The sequence below is a fragment of the Symphalangus syndactylus genome, chromosome 18 (genome assembly GCF_028878055.3).
Source record: "Symphalangus syndactylus isolate Jambi chromosome 18, NHGRI_mSymSyn1-v2.1_pri, whole genome shotgun sequence".
Taxonomy (NCBI): Eukaryota; Metazoa; Chordata; class Mammalia; order Primates; family Hylobatidae; genus Symphalangus; species Symphalangus syndactylus.
This window is the reverse complement of record NC_072440.2, coordinates 62,989,251-63,006,942: the sequence shown is the minus strand read 5'-3', so window position 1 is coordinate 63,006,942 and position 17,692 is coordinate 62,989,251. Positions and strand designations below refer to the sequence as shown.

Genomic DNA, 17,692 nt, shown 5'->3' with positions numbered 1-17,692 from the left:
AGGACTAGTACCACAGCACTAATATATGCAACCCCAGTTTCAACATACTGTTTTTTGAACATAAGATACCAACATCATGACACCCCACCTAAGGACTTTTTAGCAAAGCATTCTAATTTCTCTACTGGGATTATTGTCTTCCTCCACAATAATGTGAGCACTAAAGGTAGAGATTTTTGCCTATTTTGTTCACGACTGCTTCCTCTGCACCAAAAACACTGCCTGGTTGTGGGTACTTTTCTAGTTTTAGAAAGGAGAAGACAAGATATAGGTCCTGACTCTGGTTCTGCCTCTCATTCATATGCTACTCTGAGGATCCCTTCCCCTTGAAGAACTTGTTTCCTCATCTACAAAATGGGGATAATACTACCACTCATCAGGGTGGTTGTGAGGATTAAACAAGGTAAGAGATGTAAAATTGCATGTTAGTTATTAGATAGTTTTGTTTTCCCACCTAGCTCCATGAGGGAGAGGATTTGCTCTAGTCCATCCGTCTGGGCTCTGGGCTTCTAATGGACAGACACATTCCTCCATGATGTTTGTAGCTGCAGAGCCTGGCACAGTCCTTCAAGACAAGCTTTTTGACTTGAACTGCTGATGGTCTTCCATGCACAATTCAACAGAAATCCAGTAGCATACACTTCCTTGTATGCACTTGCCCCTCTTTTTACATTTATTACACATTCATTGCTACCTAATAATCCCCTATACTTATCTTTTACTTTATCCAATTATTCAACAGTTTTCAACAGAAATACCTAGAAGAGAGATATTCCAACTTCATTAGACCCTGAGATTCTATTTTTAACATTTCTTCCATGGATTGTTGAATGTTTCCAATGATTGATTCACCTTCCCTTGGCCTTATCTGCATTCCAGATTTGGTTGAGTGTCCATCTCTATGTTGCCAGACTTGCCTCACAGACCCAGCTCGAACACAAGATGGGTGCTTGCTGAAGAGCAGGACTCATTCTGTTGAACCTGCATGCTTTCTCAGGTCAGATTGCTTGGTGGTGCTTCTTTAATTTCTTTCAACAGCACATTGTAGTTTGCTGTGTTTAAGGGTTGCTTTTCTTTGGTTAAACTTATTCTAAGTATTTTGTTCTTTTTGATGCTATTGTAAATGAAAGTGTTGTTTTAATTTTGTTTTTGATCCTTTACTGCAAATGTATACTATTGATTTTTGTGTATTAACTTGTATCCTGCAATCTTGCTGAACTTGCTTATTAGCTCTAATGGTTTTTAAGTGAGTTCCTTAGGAGTTCCTATAATGTCATCTGTGACTAAAGATAGTTTTACTTCTGTCTTTCTGATCTGGATTCCACCTTGTTCCTTTTCCTTGCCTAATTGCCCTAATAAAAAGAAGTAGTGTGAATGAACATTCTTGTCCTGCTCTTGATCTTGAGGGGAAACACTAGATCTTTCACAAGGATCGAAGTATGGTGTTTATAGGTTTTTCATAGATGCTGTTTGTCAGGCTGAGGAAGTTCCTTTCTAGTCTTCATCTGTTGAGTAATTTTATCATAAAAGGATGTTAGATTTTGTCAAATGCCTTCTCTGCATTAGGATGATCATGTGACTTTCTATTAATATGAAGTGCTATATGGATTGGTTTTTGTACATTGAACCACATTTGTACTCCTGGGATGAATCCTACCTGGTCAATGTGTATAATCCTCTTAATATGCTGCTGAATTTGATTTGCTAATACTTTGCTGAGGATTTTTACATCTATATTTATAAGGATATTGCTTTGTAACTTTATTTTCTTGTAAGGTGTTTTTCTGTCTTTGGTATCAGGGTAATGCTGGCCTCATAGAATGAATTGAAAAATATTTCTTCCTGTTCTGTTTTTTGGAAGAGTTTGTGAAGGGTTGGTGTTAATTCTTCAAGCTTTTGGTTGAAGTCACCAGTGAAGCTATCTGGTCCTGGGTTTTTCTTTGTAGGAATTTTATTTATTGATTTATTGATTTATTTTTTGAGACAGAGTCTCACTCTGTCGCCCAGGCTGGAGTGCAGTGGTGCGATCTCGGCTCACTGCAAGCTCCGTCTCCCTGATTCACACCATTCTCCTGCCTCAGCCTCCCGAGTAGCTGGGACTACAGGTGCCCACCACCATGCCCCGTCTAATTTTTTTGTATTTTTAGTAGAGATGGGGTTTCACTGCACTAGCCAGGATGGTCTTGATCTCCTGACCTCGTGATCCGCCCACCTCGGCCTCCCAAAATGCTGGGATTACAGGTGTGAGCCACCGTGCCCGGCTTTTTGGTAGGATTTTTAAAAAATTAATATTTTAATATCTTTACTTTTATAGGTCTATTCAAATTTTATCTTTCTTCTTAAGTCAGTTTTGGTAGATTGTATGTTTCTAAAATTTTCTCATTTCATGAAGGTTATCTCATTTGTTCACATACAATTATTCATAATATTTCTTTATAAACTTTTGTACTTCTCTAATACCAGTAGTGATGTGTCCATTTTCTTTCTTTCTGGTGTCTGGTTTTTTTTTTTTTTTTTTTTTTTTTGATATAAGGTTTTCCTATGTTACCCAGACTGGAATGCAGTGGTGCAATCACAGCTCAATGTAACCTTGAACTCCCAGGCTAAAGTGATCCTCCCACCTCAGCGACCCAATTAGCTAGGACTACAGGCGCGCACCAACACACTCAGCTAATTTTTTCTTTCTTTCTTTTTTTTTTTTTTGAGACGAAATTTCACTCTTGTCACCCAAGGTGGAGTGCAGTGGTGTGATCTTGGCTCACTGCAACTCTGCTTCTTGGGTTCAAGCGATTCTCTTGCCTCAGCCTCCCGAGTAGCTGGGATTACAGGCGCCTGCCACCACGCCCAGCTAATTTTTTATTTTTAGTAGAGATGGGGTTTCACCATGTTGGCCAGGCTGGTCTCAAACTCCTGATATCAGGTGATCCGCCCGTCTCGGCCTCCCAAAGTGCTGGGATTACAGGCATGAACCACTGGGCCTTGCCTCCCAGCTAATTAAAAAAAATAAATAACTCTTTTTGTAGAAACAAGTCTCACTATGTTGCCCGGGCTGGTCTCAATCTCTTGGCCTCAAGTGATCCTCCTGCCTCAGCCTCCCAAAGTGCTGAGATTACAGGTGTGAGCCATTGCACCCATCCTCCACTTTCTTGGTGAATAATTTGAGTCTTATTTTTTCCCTTGGCTATTCTAACTAAAGGTTTGCCAATTTTTGTTGATCTTTTCAAAGATCCAATTTTTGGTTTCATTGTTTTTCTCTATTGTTTTTCTGTTTTCCATTTCATTTATCTCCATTCTAATCTTTATTATTTCCTGTCTTCTATTGGTGTTGGGTTTATTTTGCTCTTATTTTTCTAGTTCCTTAAGGTGTAAAGTTAGGTTATTGATCGAAGATTGTTCTTCTTTAACTTATGTGTTTACAGCTATAAATTTTGCTCTTAGCACTGCTTCTGCTGCATCCTATAAATTTGGGCATGTTGTGTTTTCATTTTTATTCATTCAAGATACTTTTTAATTTCCCTTGTGATTTCGTCTTTGACCCATTGGTTGTTTAAGAGTGTGCTGTTTAATTTCTATGTGCTTGTGAATTTTCTAGTTTTCCTTTTGTTCTTGATTTTTTTTATTTTTTATTTTTTTGAGACGGAGTCTCGCTCTGTCACCCAGGCTGGAGTGCAGTGGCGTGATCTGGTCTCACTGCAAGCTCCGCCTCTCGGGTTCAGGCCATTCTCCTGCCTCAGCCTCCCAAGTAGCTAGGACTACAGGTGCCTGCCACCACGCCCGGCTAATTTTGTTTTTTTTTTTTCGTATTTTTAGTAGAGATGGGGTTTCACCGTGCAAGCCAGGATGGTCTTGATCGCCTGACCTTGTGATCTGCCCGCCTCGGCCTCCCAAAGTGCTGGGATTACAGGAATGATCCACCGTGCCCGGCCGTGTTCTTGATTTTTAACTTTATTCCACTGTCTCCAGAGAACATACTGTGTATGATTTCAATCTTCTTAAATTTGAGACTTAGGACCAAATATATGCTGTATACTGGAGAATATTCCATGTGCTCTTTAGAAGAATGCTTATTCTGCTCCTGTCAGGTGGAATGTTCTGTCCATGTCTAGTGTGTGCAATTGGTTTACAGTGCTTTTCAAGTCCTCTATTTCCTTGATGGTCTTCTGTAGTTTTTCTATTACTGAAAGTGGGGGCCAGGTGCGGTGGCTCACACCCCTAATCCCAGCACTTTGGGAGGCTGAGACGGGCGATTTGCCTGAGCTCAGGAGTTCGAGACCAGGCTGGGCAATACAATGAAACCCTGTCTCTACTAAAATACAGAAAAAAATTAGCTGGGCATGGCAGCATGTGCCTGTAATCCCAGCTACTCGCGAGGCTGAGGCAGGAGCATTGCTTGAACCTGGGAGGTGGACATTGCAGTGAGCTGAGATCACACCACTGCACTCCAGCCTGAGTGACAGAGTGAAACTCCATCTCAAAAAAAAAAAAAAAAAAAGTCAGGTATTGAAGTCACCAACTATTATTACTGACAATGTAATCATATTCAACCCTTTACTTTTAAAATTCTTTTTGGAAACTGGAAGGATCTGTAACCACCACCCACTTCCACATCAGACCCTATGCATATGCCAACTGTCTTGCTCAGCAGCTGTGATGTTGTTCCAGTTCTTTATTAGGCAAAGAACAGTTGTTTTTTTAGCATTTCCTTTAAGGAAGGTGGCTCAGATCGTTGAGCCAGCCAGGCCCTGCAGGACGAGCTGCGATTAGGGTCACAAGTACTTCTCCCGAAACTCACAGATTTTCTTCGTGACCATTGGATCCAATGTTGAAAAGTCCCAGTCGGCCAACTGCATTAGGCGGTCATGGGCCTCCCTAAAGAGGCCAGAGCCGATATTCAGCTCCACCCGCATACGCCACTCAGCTAACTTGGAGCTGTTGAGGAAGACATTATAGTTGGCTGCCATGGGCTGTGGATAGACAAAGAGGAAGATGTGGTCAGCCTGGGGACCAGCCCCACCTGGGTCCTCTCCCACAGCCTCAGGCCCATGCCCCCAACATCTACCTATGCAAAGAATTAAGCTGCTGACCCCTAAGGCCTGAGCAAGGGGTCACAGACTATGTAATAGATGTAGGTGGGGATGGAGGATCCAGAATCCCTCAGAGTCCTTAGTCACTGGTCTTCTTGCTCCAAGCCTTCTGAACCATGCTAAGAGGGCTCCTGGCCCAGGCACCTCCCACTTCTCCAGCCTGCGACCTCGCATGAATCCTGCCTTCTTGCAGGGAAACCCCTTATCCCAGGTGTGTATATGTGGATGAGGGAGAGAACTCAGGTTTTTTCCTCCATGCTTAGCCTCTCACTGTGATCAAGCTCAGGGGCTAGGATGGGAGACCTGGCAGGCAGTCTACGCTGCAGTTTGGCTGGCTCACTAAGACAGTGTACCCTGTAGTTTGGTTTGCACCCAAGATCTTTGGGAAGCCCAAGAAGGGGTGGGTGTGGGTGAAATGTAAGGGGTGGGGATGAAGCATATGGCTGAACCCTTGGGGCAGGCCAGAATGACTTTTCCTGGTGCTGATCTGCCCTGCAAACAGACCAGAGACTAATTTTCATATCAGCCAGAGATCTCTGGGATAGGGAAAAGAACACTGTATTTCCTGGTCAATCCACCAGGATCCCAGGTGCCTCCTCCTGGCATATCTCTGGCTGATATGCAAATTAGTCTCTTTGGTCAGTGTGCAGTGCCCTAGCTGGTGTGCAGGATGGCCAGTTTAGACCCTGGCCAGTGTCTTGAGAAGCAGAACTGGTCACCCTCCCCTGCATGTAGAGGCCACATAAATGCCCCACACTCAGGTGTGCCTCCAAATGCACAGTGGATGCCCCTCAGACCCAGCCAGGAGAGCTGTCCTCCATAGCTGTCTGTCTGGAGCTCTGGGAAAGAGGCAGGGCCAGAAGGACACCCAGGAAGCCAGTGAACATTTCCTGGAGAGTCCAGCAAGAGGAGGAGGTATCTGGGAGGCTGGAGGATTGGGCAGGAAATGCAGTGTTCTTCTCTATCCCAGGCTCACCCTCCAGCTCCTCCCACACCGAAGAATCTTTGTCAAGTGTGGAGAACTGTGATCCTTCCTGATTCATAATATTCTGTGCTTCCTGTTGCCCCCAGATTGAGTCCAGGCCCCCAGACCTGGTTCCCACAGCCCCCATGGCAGCTCTGCCTGCCTTTCCCGCCTCACCAGCCTATCCTCAAGTGATGGCCCCATTGGTCACAGAGGAGTCCTACCTCTGCCCAGGGTCTAACCCTCCTCCAACCCACCCCACACCTGCATCATCTCCACCACGGCCACCAAGTCAGCCAGTGAGATTTGGTCCCTGGTGATGAACATCTTATCCTGCAGAAACTTCTCCTCGAAGAGCTCCAGGCTGTTCTTCACCTCTTCCACTGTATGCTCCATCTTCTCAGCTGAAACTTCCTCCCCTGTTATCTTTGGGATCAGCAACTGGCCAGGGTTGGGAAGAGGAGGGAAGAGGAGGCTGCACTCCAGGGCCACCTGCCCTGCCAGGTCTCTATACTCTTGTCTGCTGGATAGATATTGAACACTTCCCAGGACATAAAGTAGTTTCACCTGTTTCAGCAGCTCTGATTGGTGGAAGTTGCCGGGAACCATGTGTTCACAAGGATTTGGGCAGCTCAGCAAGCAAAAGTCCTGTGATTGATTAGTGATGCCTGTCACAGGCATAGAATTCGAAGTAGAGACACGTGTACTGGTTATTTGTCATCTTCAAATTTTCTTTTTTCTTCGTTTTTTTTTTTTTTTTTTTTTGAGACAGAGTCTCACTCTGTTGCCCATGCTGGAGTGCAGTGGCGGGATCTTACCTCACGGCAACCTCAGCCTGCTGGGTTCAAGAAATTCTCCTGCCTCAGCCTCTGGAGTAGCGCGGATTACAGGCACGTGCCAGCATGCCTGGGTAACTTTTGTATTTTTAGTACAGACAGGGTTTCACCATGTTGGCCAGGCTGTTATTGAAGTCCTGACCTTGTGATCCACCCACCTCGGCCTCCCAAAGTGCTGGGATTACAGGCATGAGCCACCGCGCCCGACCATCTTCAAATTTTCTATGAGCCTTTTTTTTTTTTGAGTTGGAGTCTCACTTTGACACCCAGGCTGGAGTGCAGTGGCATGATCTCGGCTCACTGCCACATCCACTTCCCTGGTTTAAGCGATTCTCCTGCCTCAGCCTCCTGAGTAGCTGGGATTACAGGTGCGCACTACCACACTGGCTAATTTTTTTTGTATTTTTAGTAGAGATGGTGTTTCACAATGTTGGACAGGTAGGTCTTGAACTCCTGACCTCAAGTGATCCACCTGTCTTGGCCTCCCAAAGTATTGGGATTACAGGCGTGAGCACTGTGCCCGGCCTTCTGTGGGCCTTTTGAGGCTGAGATTCTCTAGTTCAGAATGAAATGCCTCGAATGCTGTCCTGGGTCAGTCATATCAGCCCCTCCTGTATGCCCTTCCCCTCGCCCTAATAAGACTCTTTCATGCCCATTGTTTCAGCCCACACTCCTGACAGCTCTGTAAGGCAGGCAGGAGAAGGACCTGAGGAAATGAGGCCCAGAGAGGGAGGGAGACTTACTTGAGTTCACCGGCAGTCAGCAGGGCCAGAACTGGCCTCCAGCCTTCCTGACTCCCTTGTGCCCTTGTCCCCTTGTCCCCAAGCCCCCGAAGTGACCCTGCTCACCTTGAGCCAGACTATCTTCTTCATGGGCAGCTGAAAGGCCGTGTGTTGCCAAGCCATGAACTCATCCACACTGGCACGTACGTGCAGGTCTGGCGGGTACCAGTGTGATGGTGCGCTGTACTTGCGGCACAGGTAGTAAAGGATGGCCACACTGCAGAAGGAGCCAGTCAGGGCACTGCCCTTGCCTTCCTGAGTGCCACTACATCAACCACCCTGGTGTGGCCTGGGCCCAACTGCTGGGGCTTCCAGAGCAAAGAGGAGCCCAAATGACCACAAGAAAGGCCTTCACCAGAGCTGTCTGACAGTCAGTAAGGGCTGGGAAGGAGCCCTGCAGGGTGAGTAGGAGTTGGGGGCTGGTGGTGTAACAAAGAGTAGGCCAGCAAGGGGAACAACACGTGTTGAATTGGGATGCTGAGGCAGAAGGATCAGTTGAGCCCAAGAATTTGAGGCTGCAGTGAGCCAAGATCACACCACTGCACTCCAGCTTGGGTGAAAGAGCAAGATCCTTTTTCAAAAACAAAAACAGGGCAGGCACGATGGCTCACACATGTAATCCCGACCCTCTGGGAGGCCAAGGGGGGCAGATCCCTCAGGCCAGGAGTTGGAGACCAGCCTGGCCAACATGGTGAAACCCTGTCTCTACTAAAATGAAAATACAAAAATTAGCTAGTTGTGGTGGCACACACCTGTAATCCCAGCTACTTGGGAGGCTGAGGCACGGGAGTCACTTGAACCTGGGAGGCAGAGGTTGTAGTGAGCCAAGATTGTGCCACTGCACTCCAGCCTGGGCCACAGAGCAAGACTCTGTCTCAAAAAACCAACAAAGAAAAACACATGCTGAAATACGAGGGTAAAGGGAGCAAGACGAATTTGAAGAAAGGAGAGTAGGGGGGTGCAACTGGAAGAAGGGTGGGGGTGACTGGGGAGTGGTGAGGCAGCCAGAGACACTGTGGAGGCCACAGAGGGTAGCCCCTGGAGATGCAGGGAGGTTATGGACTTAATCCTTAAGATTAGGCATTATATAAGCCAGAGCATGAAAGGATCCATCTCTCTGGTGCTGGATGGAGGGTGAGCCCGAGGGGGCAGAATGGACAACAGGGGTGCCAGCAACTATCGGGAATGTTGTGGTGTCTGGGAATGGTGGAGGCCATGGGGACAGAGGGAAGGGGACGGAGGGGAGACATGCTTCGGAGGGGATGTCCTAGGCCTTGCTGATTGATGGCTGGTGTGGGAACCTCCGCAGGACAAGGGCTCCTTTATTATCACCAACAGCAACCATGCCAAGGTAAAAAGGTCAGGGCATGGAGAGAGCTATCGATTAAAAAGTGGCAGGAGAGACAGCAACTGGCTGCAAGACTCAGAACTTCTTGGTCGGGCACAGTGGCTCACGCCTGTAATCCCAGCACTTTGGGGGGCCGAGGCAGGGGGATCATGAGGTCAGGAGATCAAGACCACCCTGGCTAACATGGTGAAACCCCGTCTCTACTAAAAATACAAAAAAATTTAGCCAGGCGTGATGGCAGGCGCCTATAGTCCCAGCTACTCGGGAGGCTGAGGCAGGAGAATGGCGTGAACCAGGGAGGCAGAGCTTGCAGTGAGCCAAGATCGCGCCACTGCACTCCAGCCTGGGTGACAGAGCGAGACTCTGTCTCAAAAAAAAAAAAAAAAAAGAACTTCTTTGGATCCTGATCCAAACAAACTGCCAAGAAAATATTTAGGAGATAATCAGAGAGTTTTGAACAGGAGCCACATATTAGATGAAATCCAGGAATTATTGTTAATTTTATGAGGTGTCTTAATGGTATCGTAGTGATGCTACGCTCTATCCTAGCCCAGGCTGGAGTGCAGTGGCACAATCAGAGTTCACTGCAGTTCTGAACTCCTGGCCTCAAGCGATCCTCCCGTGTCAGCCTCTCAATGTGCTGGGATTATAGGCATGAGCCACCGCATCCAGCCTGTTGCTTTATTTTTTTTAAGAACTCTTATCTCTGAAAAGTATGTTCCTAAATATTTATTGATTTATTAACTTATTTATTTTTATTTTTGAGATGGGATCTCACTCTGTTGCCCAGGCTGAATTGCAATGATGCCATCTTGGCTCACTGCATCCTCTGACTCCTGGGCTCAAGCAGTCTTTCCGCCTCAGCCTCCCAAGTAGCTGCGACTACAGGTGCAGACCACCATGCTGGCTAATTTTTGTATTTTTTGTAGATATTGGGTTTTGCCATGTTGTCTAGGCTAGGCTGGTCTTGAACACATGAGCTCAGGCCATCCCCTCACTTCAGCCTCCCAAAGTGCTAGAATTACAGGTGTGAGCTGGCTTCTAAACATTTATGATTGGAATGATGGGGTGTCTGGGAGGCAGGGGAATAGAAATGATGTAAAATGGACCCCAAGTTGGCAACAGTCAGAGCTGGGCGATGGGTTTGTGGGGTTCCTCATGCCCCTCATTAGTTAGTATTCACTCTCCTTTAGTGTACGTGTGAGATTTTCCATGGCAAAACAGACAAATGCTCGCACTGAGCCTCCCAGGAGGAGCAGAGACAGATGGTGCAAGGGCCCTGGGGAAGACTTACCTTTCATTTAAGATAAATTTCCCATCTTTGAGGCTGGGCAGCTTCTTGAGGGGGTTGATGTCTATGTATCCTTTGCTGTAGTGGTGACCTGGGAGGGGCAGGGAAGGTCTGAGGCTGTGGGACTCCAGGGGAGAGAGAACTGAGACTCCCAGAGACACAAACGCCTCCATCTCTATTTTCTCAAGAAGAGAGAACTGAGGCCCGGAGGGACATGGCGGCTCACCCTAGGTCACAGGGCAAGGCAGTTGCAGAACTGGACTGGGGTCAGAACTGCTGGTTCCCGGCCTGCTCCACCCTAGGTTTGGTGACTCCCGTGCCTCCTACCTGTGTCCCAGGACCAGGACGACCCTTTTGCCCAGAAGCTGGAGGCCTCCCGTGCCCACCCCCAAAGCTGGATCTGAAAACACAGCCTTTGAATCACCCGAAGCCTTGAGGGCTTGAGTCCCATACCCACTTCCACTGTCCTCACTCTGTCCCCTCTTTAAGGACGCCGGGCTCAGCACACAGCTGGATATCCAGAGGGAAGCCTCTCAGACACAATCGGGGTCATCTGAACAGGGAACCTGATGTGGGGGCAGGAACTGAAACTCTTCCTGGACCAGCTGCCTCCAGTTGGAAACATTTCTGGGAGCTCCACTCGCACCCCGTTCATTTCCACGGCTTCCCTATCTCTTCCTCTGGTTCTAGAGTCTTCTGCTTTTGCAGGCTGAGCTTTTGGAGTCCCTCTGTGCTCAGGATGGAGTTGGAGCCCACCCCTCTGACCTTCACTCGGGATCAGTGGAGCCCTGAGCCTTTCTGAACACTGGGGAGGATGGTATAGACAGACTGTGCACTTCTGCCCCCTTTGCCAACCTGGCGGGCAGGTGCTGAGTTCACAAGGTCCTAGAATCCCACAAGGAAGCCAGGGTGCCTGGTGGGAGCCCAGGGAGTCCCAGCTGCTGTTCCTTCCCCCGTCTCCTCGAAAAGCCTGTTCATCTCTGGCGTGGGGACTGTCATTAGTGGGGAGTGGCTAAGGTAGGCTAGACAGGGACGACAGACAGCCCTGTGGCAACTTTTCCTTCCCTGCGGACCTCTGGGGTGATTCCCTTGTCTCTGTCTCTGCTCCTCAAAAATGCCCCTATCAGGCTGGGTGCGGCGGCTCACACCTGTAATCCCAGCACCCTGGAGGCTGAGGTGGGCAGATCACTTGAGGTCAGGAGTTTGAGACCAGCCTGGCCAACATGGTGAAACCCCTGTTATAAATACAAAAAAGTAGCTGGGCATGGTGGCGGGCACCTCTAATCCCAACTACTCTGGAGGCTGAGGCAGGAGATGCACTTGAACCCAGCGGAGGTTGCAGTGAGCCAAGATAGCATCACTGCACTCCAGCCTGGGCAACAGAGCGAGACTCCATCAAAAAACAAGAAGAAAAGAAAAGCCCCAATCTGTGTGGCCCTGCCTCCCCCCAGGACCAGGCCTGCCAGGCAGCAGTGGGAGCTGACCTTTCAGCAGATCCACAAACTGAAAGTTGAACCGGATGTCATGCTTCTTGGAGAAGATGTAGACGGCACGGCAGGGTGCTGACAGCAGGTCCATGTAGAGCTCCAGGGCCATGCTGAGACACATGCCGGCCCCACAGCCACAGCCGGCCAGCCACAGACCTGGGCCTATGTCTGGCCAGAGTCCCTGGCCCTGTGCCCTCTCCGATCTGGGCCCAGGACCCTGTGTTCCCCAGGGAAACCTCTTGTTTCCCTTTGTGTTGTCATAAGGCCAGGAAGCCTGCAATTCTCACAGTAGCAAGGATTCTAAGGAGGCCCAGGAGTAGGCTGGGAACAGGCCCGTGGCAAAGGTGTGGCAGCTGGGACCCTACTCTCCCCCTTCCACATGTGCCTGTGCCCCGTGGCGCCACCTCACAGATAGCTGTCTGAGAAGGGATTATGCCTGGGAATTTCCATGGCTGGATTTTCATTGCAGAACCTGATGAAAGGGGCTTTGCAGGGTTCTGAATGAGGAAGAGGCAATGAGAATTGTCCCTGGAGGATTCTAGAAGTAGAGACTGGGAGTATCCACAGGTGAATCGAGCCTGAACTATGACTAGAAAGGAATTGGGAGAAAGAGACACAGGAAACTGTGAGCTTCGGGAGCAAATGGGGACACCACCACCAGGAAGTCAGGGGGCACTCAGCTGGTGTGTGCCACACAGAGGAGGCTGGAAACTTCCTGGCCTTGGTTGGGGCTGCAGTGGCCAGAACGTGCACCTGGTGGCCAAGGAAGGTAACTAGAGCCCCACGTAGAGGACTGAGTGCCGCTCACTCTATGCTGTGATCTAATAGGTCTAGGCTCAGAAATGGGACTGACCCCACTTCTGGTGACAGAGTAAGCCTGGAGACAAGCGAAGAGCATGCAGTGTGTTTTTTGCAGACAGCAGGGTGCAGTGGAGTGGGCTGCACCCACTGCACCTGCTTCTGGGCCAGTTGGGGGTCCCGCTGAGCCTCACTGTGGTTCAGAGGCTGGAGTATGAGCTTGTGGGCCCCCAGGAAGGGCTCAGTACCAAGGACAGCCACCACACGGGCCCGCCACGCTGCCGGCCGTGGCCAGTCTTGGAAGAGGTCGCAGCCAACAGCAGTGGGCTGGGAAGACAGGGCAGCTGGGGTTGGGGCTCAGCCCCATGCCCAGAGTCCCCCCAGAGGGCAGGTGGGTCGGAGAGCTTCACCTCCATCATCTCCGTCAGCACCAAGTCTTCCAGGGAGATCTGCTCCATTGCCAGGAAGGGCCTGGCCACCAGCACCTCCCCATCCAGGTGCTTCAGGGCTGGCGTCAGCCTCCCCAACAGCCGCTCCAGCTGTGCAGCATCTGCAGGCTGCCCCGAGAAGTGGGGCAGGAGAGACTGGGCTGGGAGGAGAGAAGCAGCTTAACCCAGACTCTTGGAAGCCCCTTGGGCCTCCTCTCCATCCCTTCCCGGCTGCCATTCATTAGTGATGTCCTCTGGGGCTCTGTATTCAGAAGGTTTCTAAGGATTCATTCAGGCTTAGGGGAAGGAGTACTGTGATAGATTAGTTACGTCTCCTCAGGGCAGTGGAAGTGAAGCTAATATGTAATATGTACCAACTGGTACCTTCCATCTCTGGGGGTCCAGGCTCCTGCCCCAGCCTGCATGACAGGGCCTACGAAGCTCACCTTGCACAGGTAGACATTGGTGGCAGGCAGCTGGATGGTGACATGCTGCCATGCCAAGTACTCATCCACGCAGGGGTGGGCTTGTAGCTCAGGTGGGTACCAATGTGCCGCCATCTGGTACTTTTGACTGAGGTATAAAACGATGACCACGCTGTGGGCAGGGGATGTCAGAGATCTTTTCTCCAGCCTGTCAGGGCCAGGTGGCTTCATTGCTCATACTCAGGGTGATTTGCCCAGGTTTTCTCCCCACCTTCACCTTCAGGGGAGGACCTCCCCTATACTGCAACTCCCTCCAGGCAGTATCTCCCCACGAACAAACCACTGTTTCTCCATTTCCAACTCTGATCCTCCCTGGGCCCATGTTTCCACCTCCCCTCCCAGTTAGCATACCATCCTGCCCTCTGTGCCCAGGCCCCACTCCCTGGCATCAGGGTCCCCACTCAGAGTGAGAGAGGCAGGCCTGCCATGTGGGCCCTGCCCAAAGGGTCTCCAAGTTCCCTTCCTAGTGCCCCAGAGCACTAGGTGCCCATTTTCCATCCTCGGGTAAGCCCTGGGAGGTGGTTACATTATTCCCCCCATTTTACAGAGGAGAAATCTGGCACACAAAGTTCTGTGATTTGCCCGAGGGCACGGAGTGAGAAAGTGGTGAGTAGGGATTGAAAGTGGAGTCTCCCCTGGGGTCTGCCCAGCTCCTAGGACTCTGAAAGGATGAGCTGGGGACATTTGGGGAGGAGCCAGCCTCAAGCTTGAGCCTTGCCCGCTGGCTTCAGGTTGTCCAGGTTTATCTGGGTGACCTATGTCCTTTCCCCACCTGGGCAGCTCCAGTTGGTTCAGGCTGTAGCCAGGTTCCAGCGTCCAGCTTTAGCCCAAAGGTGCCCCTGGGTCCAGCCTCTGCATGAGAGCTACACAGGCTGAAATGTGGAAGGGGCCTCAGTGATTTGGAAAGATCTCCCCTCTTGCCTCTGCCTCCCTCTACAACTCTGAGCCCCAGAACCCAGGCAGATCCTGGCTCTGACACTGGGCGGGCACCAGGTCACCATTACCTCTCTGCTAGTAGGAAATCGCCATCTCTGAGGGCAGGCACCATCCCCTGGGGGTTCACCTTCAGGAATTCTGGCTTCAGGTGCTCCCCTGGTGGGCAGAAAGGAGAGAAGGCTCAGTGCAGGGCCTGGTCCTTGGCACCCTCTCCATGGGGCCCAGCCCAGCCACCTGGCTCACCCCAAGCCAACTCCACCATCCACAGCTCAAAAGGGATGTCATTCTGTCTTGCAAAAGTGGATAGTGTGTCACGTCCAGGAAGAGCTCAAGCCCCATTGCTGCTCCTCTCACCTGCCTTCCCCAGAATTCTGGACCTCCAGGAGTTGCTCAGCCCTTCTCCACCAGTTCTGAGCTGTTTCCTGTCCATAGTCTGCTGTAGTGGGCCAGAGCACAGGGCAGGGTTGGCTTCAGGGACTTTCTCTGGGCATTCCTGGGCAGAGAACTTCATCTTCTCTCTTAACTCTTGCTGAGAATTCTCTGGAGCTAGGCACCTTGTAAACCCATGTCCCAGAATGCCAAACCTGGAAATGCAATGTCAGTGCTGAAGCTGCATTGAAACTGAATGAACGAGGTCCCCACCCTCTTATCTAAATACCCTATCAGTCTGTTGAATGTCAAAGTATGTAGGGGTGGTGTGGGGGAGCCTATAGGGAGTCTCCATTTCTGTAGTTTTCCACATGTTCCATGCAGAATTTTCCTCTAATGACCCTTGGACACCGTGGTGGTCACTGTTTCCCTGCATAAACCTTTGATGATCCTTTTCTTTAGCGTACCAGTGAAACACCAAATTCAGATTTTCAGTCTGTGCAGTCTACATAGTTAATAAAGTCAATTTCTAATGGAATATGCCTGTGCCTGCTGTGTTTGTACCTAATGACTACTAATGACTCTCATTAATAACTAGACCTTGGAGTTCCTTCCCCTGGACCCCTGACCCAACTGTTTTGCACTCATCCCTCTGCCAGTGTGTTTCATGGTGTCCTGCTTCCCAGAGTGCATCACGGAATGCTTGCGGTGGATATGAATGAATCGTTGCAGTCACCATGGATGGGATTCAGGCCTAACTCTCACCAAGATCATAAGGCCACAGTCTTCGATCTAGATTCCCCATGTTAAATCTGCCATCCTCACTGTAGTGAGAGTGATATTGAGAGAGAAAAGTTAGGTAATTAGGGTGGGTCCTTGGTAAAACTCCTTTAAACAGAGGAATTGCCTGAAAAATCAGGCTTCAGGCACAGATAAGGAAACTTGCACAAACCTCTGGCCCACTCAGATAAAGGAACAAGGCCCAACACAGAAACACCTCTGATCTTTGTGCCTAAGACATGCCCACAGCTACTTTGATAAGGGAACAAGACCCAACATAGAAATGCCTTTGTCCTTTGTATAACCAGTGGGCTTCCAGGAAATAGTCTCTTCTCCTTTTGTGGACATGTACACAGTGGGCTACAGTGGGTTTCAGTGGGCACTTTCCTTTCTTGGATGTGCTTTAGACTGTGAGCCCCTGATTGGTCCTGGGCCAGGCTATCACTTCAGCTCCTGATTGGTCCCTCAAGGTCCAGGGGCCAGGCTGAGTAGTGCTTTCTCCAAGACCAGTCAGCACATTCCTTCCCTTCCCAGTCCATAAAAAACCCTGGACCCAGCCTCATAATGGGCAACCTGCTTGGGCCCCGTGCTGGCTGCAATGAGCTTTCTTCATTTGCTTATTAAACTTTTGCTCCAACTTTATACCCTTTGTGTCCACACTCCCTAATTTTCTTGGTCATGAGACAAAGAATTCTGGGTGATACCCCACAATGAGAGACTGATACGTTGTGGTGCACGGGTGAGACTGCAACAACATGTTTTCTGCTTGCTTGTTTGGACTGGCCTCTTCCCAACCCTCCAGAGTGCTTTCTCCCCACTGTGGCCCTGAGCTTTGCCTCATGTTAACACTGTGCTGCCTGACACTCCAGCATGATCTGCATGTCTCTCACCTCCGGACCTTCCCCACACGACTTTCTTGCTGCTTGGACCACCCTTCCCACCAATTTTCAACTGTTTCTCTCCAGCACATCTTTCATGATAAGCCTCGAGTGGAAGCTGCATCCGAGGCTGAAGGTTATCCATGCAGCTTTGAAACCATCTGTTTATGCTTCTTTTACCCCTCAAATACTGTTTACCCCAATACTCAAAGTCAAGGTTGGTGACTCGACAATTTTCAGAACTTCTAGCTTATCAGTATAGCTTTATTGTACTGAACTGAGTTTTTCACCATGCTTTTACTGTCTTCGAGGTTAAAAAGCCCCAACATTCACTGCTATTTAAATCATCCGTGCGAGACTCAAGCAGCTATGAATTCAACCACAGTGTAAAGTTCTTCCCTACAATGCTTTATTATTATTCTAGCTCCCAAGAGAGTACCATCTTTCAGCCCAAGACCCTTGACAGAGGCCCTTCAACTCTGTCGCCTTTTCTCATCTCTGGAATTCTGACACCACCCATGACTCCTTTCCTTGTTCATTTACTAGGTTTTGTTCCTTTTTTTCCTTTTGTTTCAATATCCTATTGTATCTGTGCCTTTTGGGCTTCACATCCTTTTTGGAAAAAGAGGCACAGGTAATATAATGAATGAGGATGCTCTTCCTTCCTGGTTCCCTCTAAGTCAAGTTTCTCCAACCCGCTGGTCCGCTTGGCTTTGAATGCGGCTCAACACAAATTCATAAACTTTCTTAAAACATTTTGAGATTTTTTGGTGATTTTTATTTTTATTATTTATTTATTACCTCATCAGCTATCCTTAGTGTTAGTGTATTTTATGTGTGGCCCAAAACAATTCTTCCAACGTGGCCCAGGGAAGCCAAAAGATTGGACATCGCGCTCTAAGTGTTCCCCAAGTTTCCACTGTTTTCAGAGCACATGTCCCAGGTAATAACACACAGCCCATCATTTAGCGACTGCTCAGGGCGCAAGCTGTGGAGAAGGGAGTCCGACTACGAGCTGGTGCTCTAAGCCTCCAGCACGCGAGGACCGACGACGGGGATCCGGAGCCAACAAGCTCCACTCCCGCATTACACACACACACGCACGCACGCACACGCACACACACGCGAACCAACAAGCTCCACTCCCGCATTACATACACACGCACACACGCACGCACGCACACGCACACACACGCGAACCAACAAGCTCCACTCCCGCATTACAC

The 17,692-nt window shown here is 49.4% G+C and overlaps 1 protein-coding gene across 2 annotated transcripts; it reads right to left on the bottom strand.

The window, feature by feature from the left end:
• Positions 1 to 4,648: 4,648 nt before the first annotated feature.
• LOC129467992 (glutathione S-transferase theta-4-like) lies at positions 4,649 to 11,915 on the bottom strand. Of its 2 annotated transcripts, XM_055252961.2 has the most exons (5): positions 11,790 to 11,915; positions 10,309 to 10,396; positions 7,733 to 7,883; positions 6,313 to 6,489; positions 4,649 to 4,964 (listed from the first exon to the last, which is right to left on the bottom strand). In XM_055252961.2, exons 1-5 carry the CDS (start codon positions 11,911 to 11,913, stop codon positions 4,767 to 4,769), a joined length of 738 nt encoding a protein of 245 aa, XP_055108936.2. In that variant the 5' UTR covers positions 11,914 to 11,915; the 3' UTR covers positions 4,649 to 4,766. The 2 variants fall into 2 exon arrangements, with proteins under 2 accessions (XP_055108936.2, XP_063480077.1); XM_063624007.1 differs by lacking the exon at positions 6,313 to 6,489.
• Between the last annotated feature and the right edge of the window lie 5,777 nt (positions 11,916 to 17,692).

Excerpts from the sequence above, each read along its gene's own strand:
- LOC129467992 (XM_055252961.2), bottom strand. The coding sequence starts at position 11,913 with ATGTGTCTCAGCATGGCCCTGGAGCTCTACATGGACCTGCTGTCAGCA. Across the intron at positions 7,884-10,308 it reads AAATTTATCTTAAATGAAAG|TGTGGCCATCCTTTACTACC; the intron begins GTAAGTCTTCCC and ends CTCCTTCTGCAG. Across the intron at positions 4,965-6,312 it reads CCGTGGTGGAGATGATGCAG|CCCATGGCAGCCAACTATAA; the intron begins GTGTGGGGTGGG and ends GTCTATCCACAG.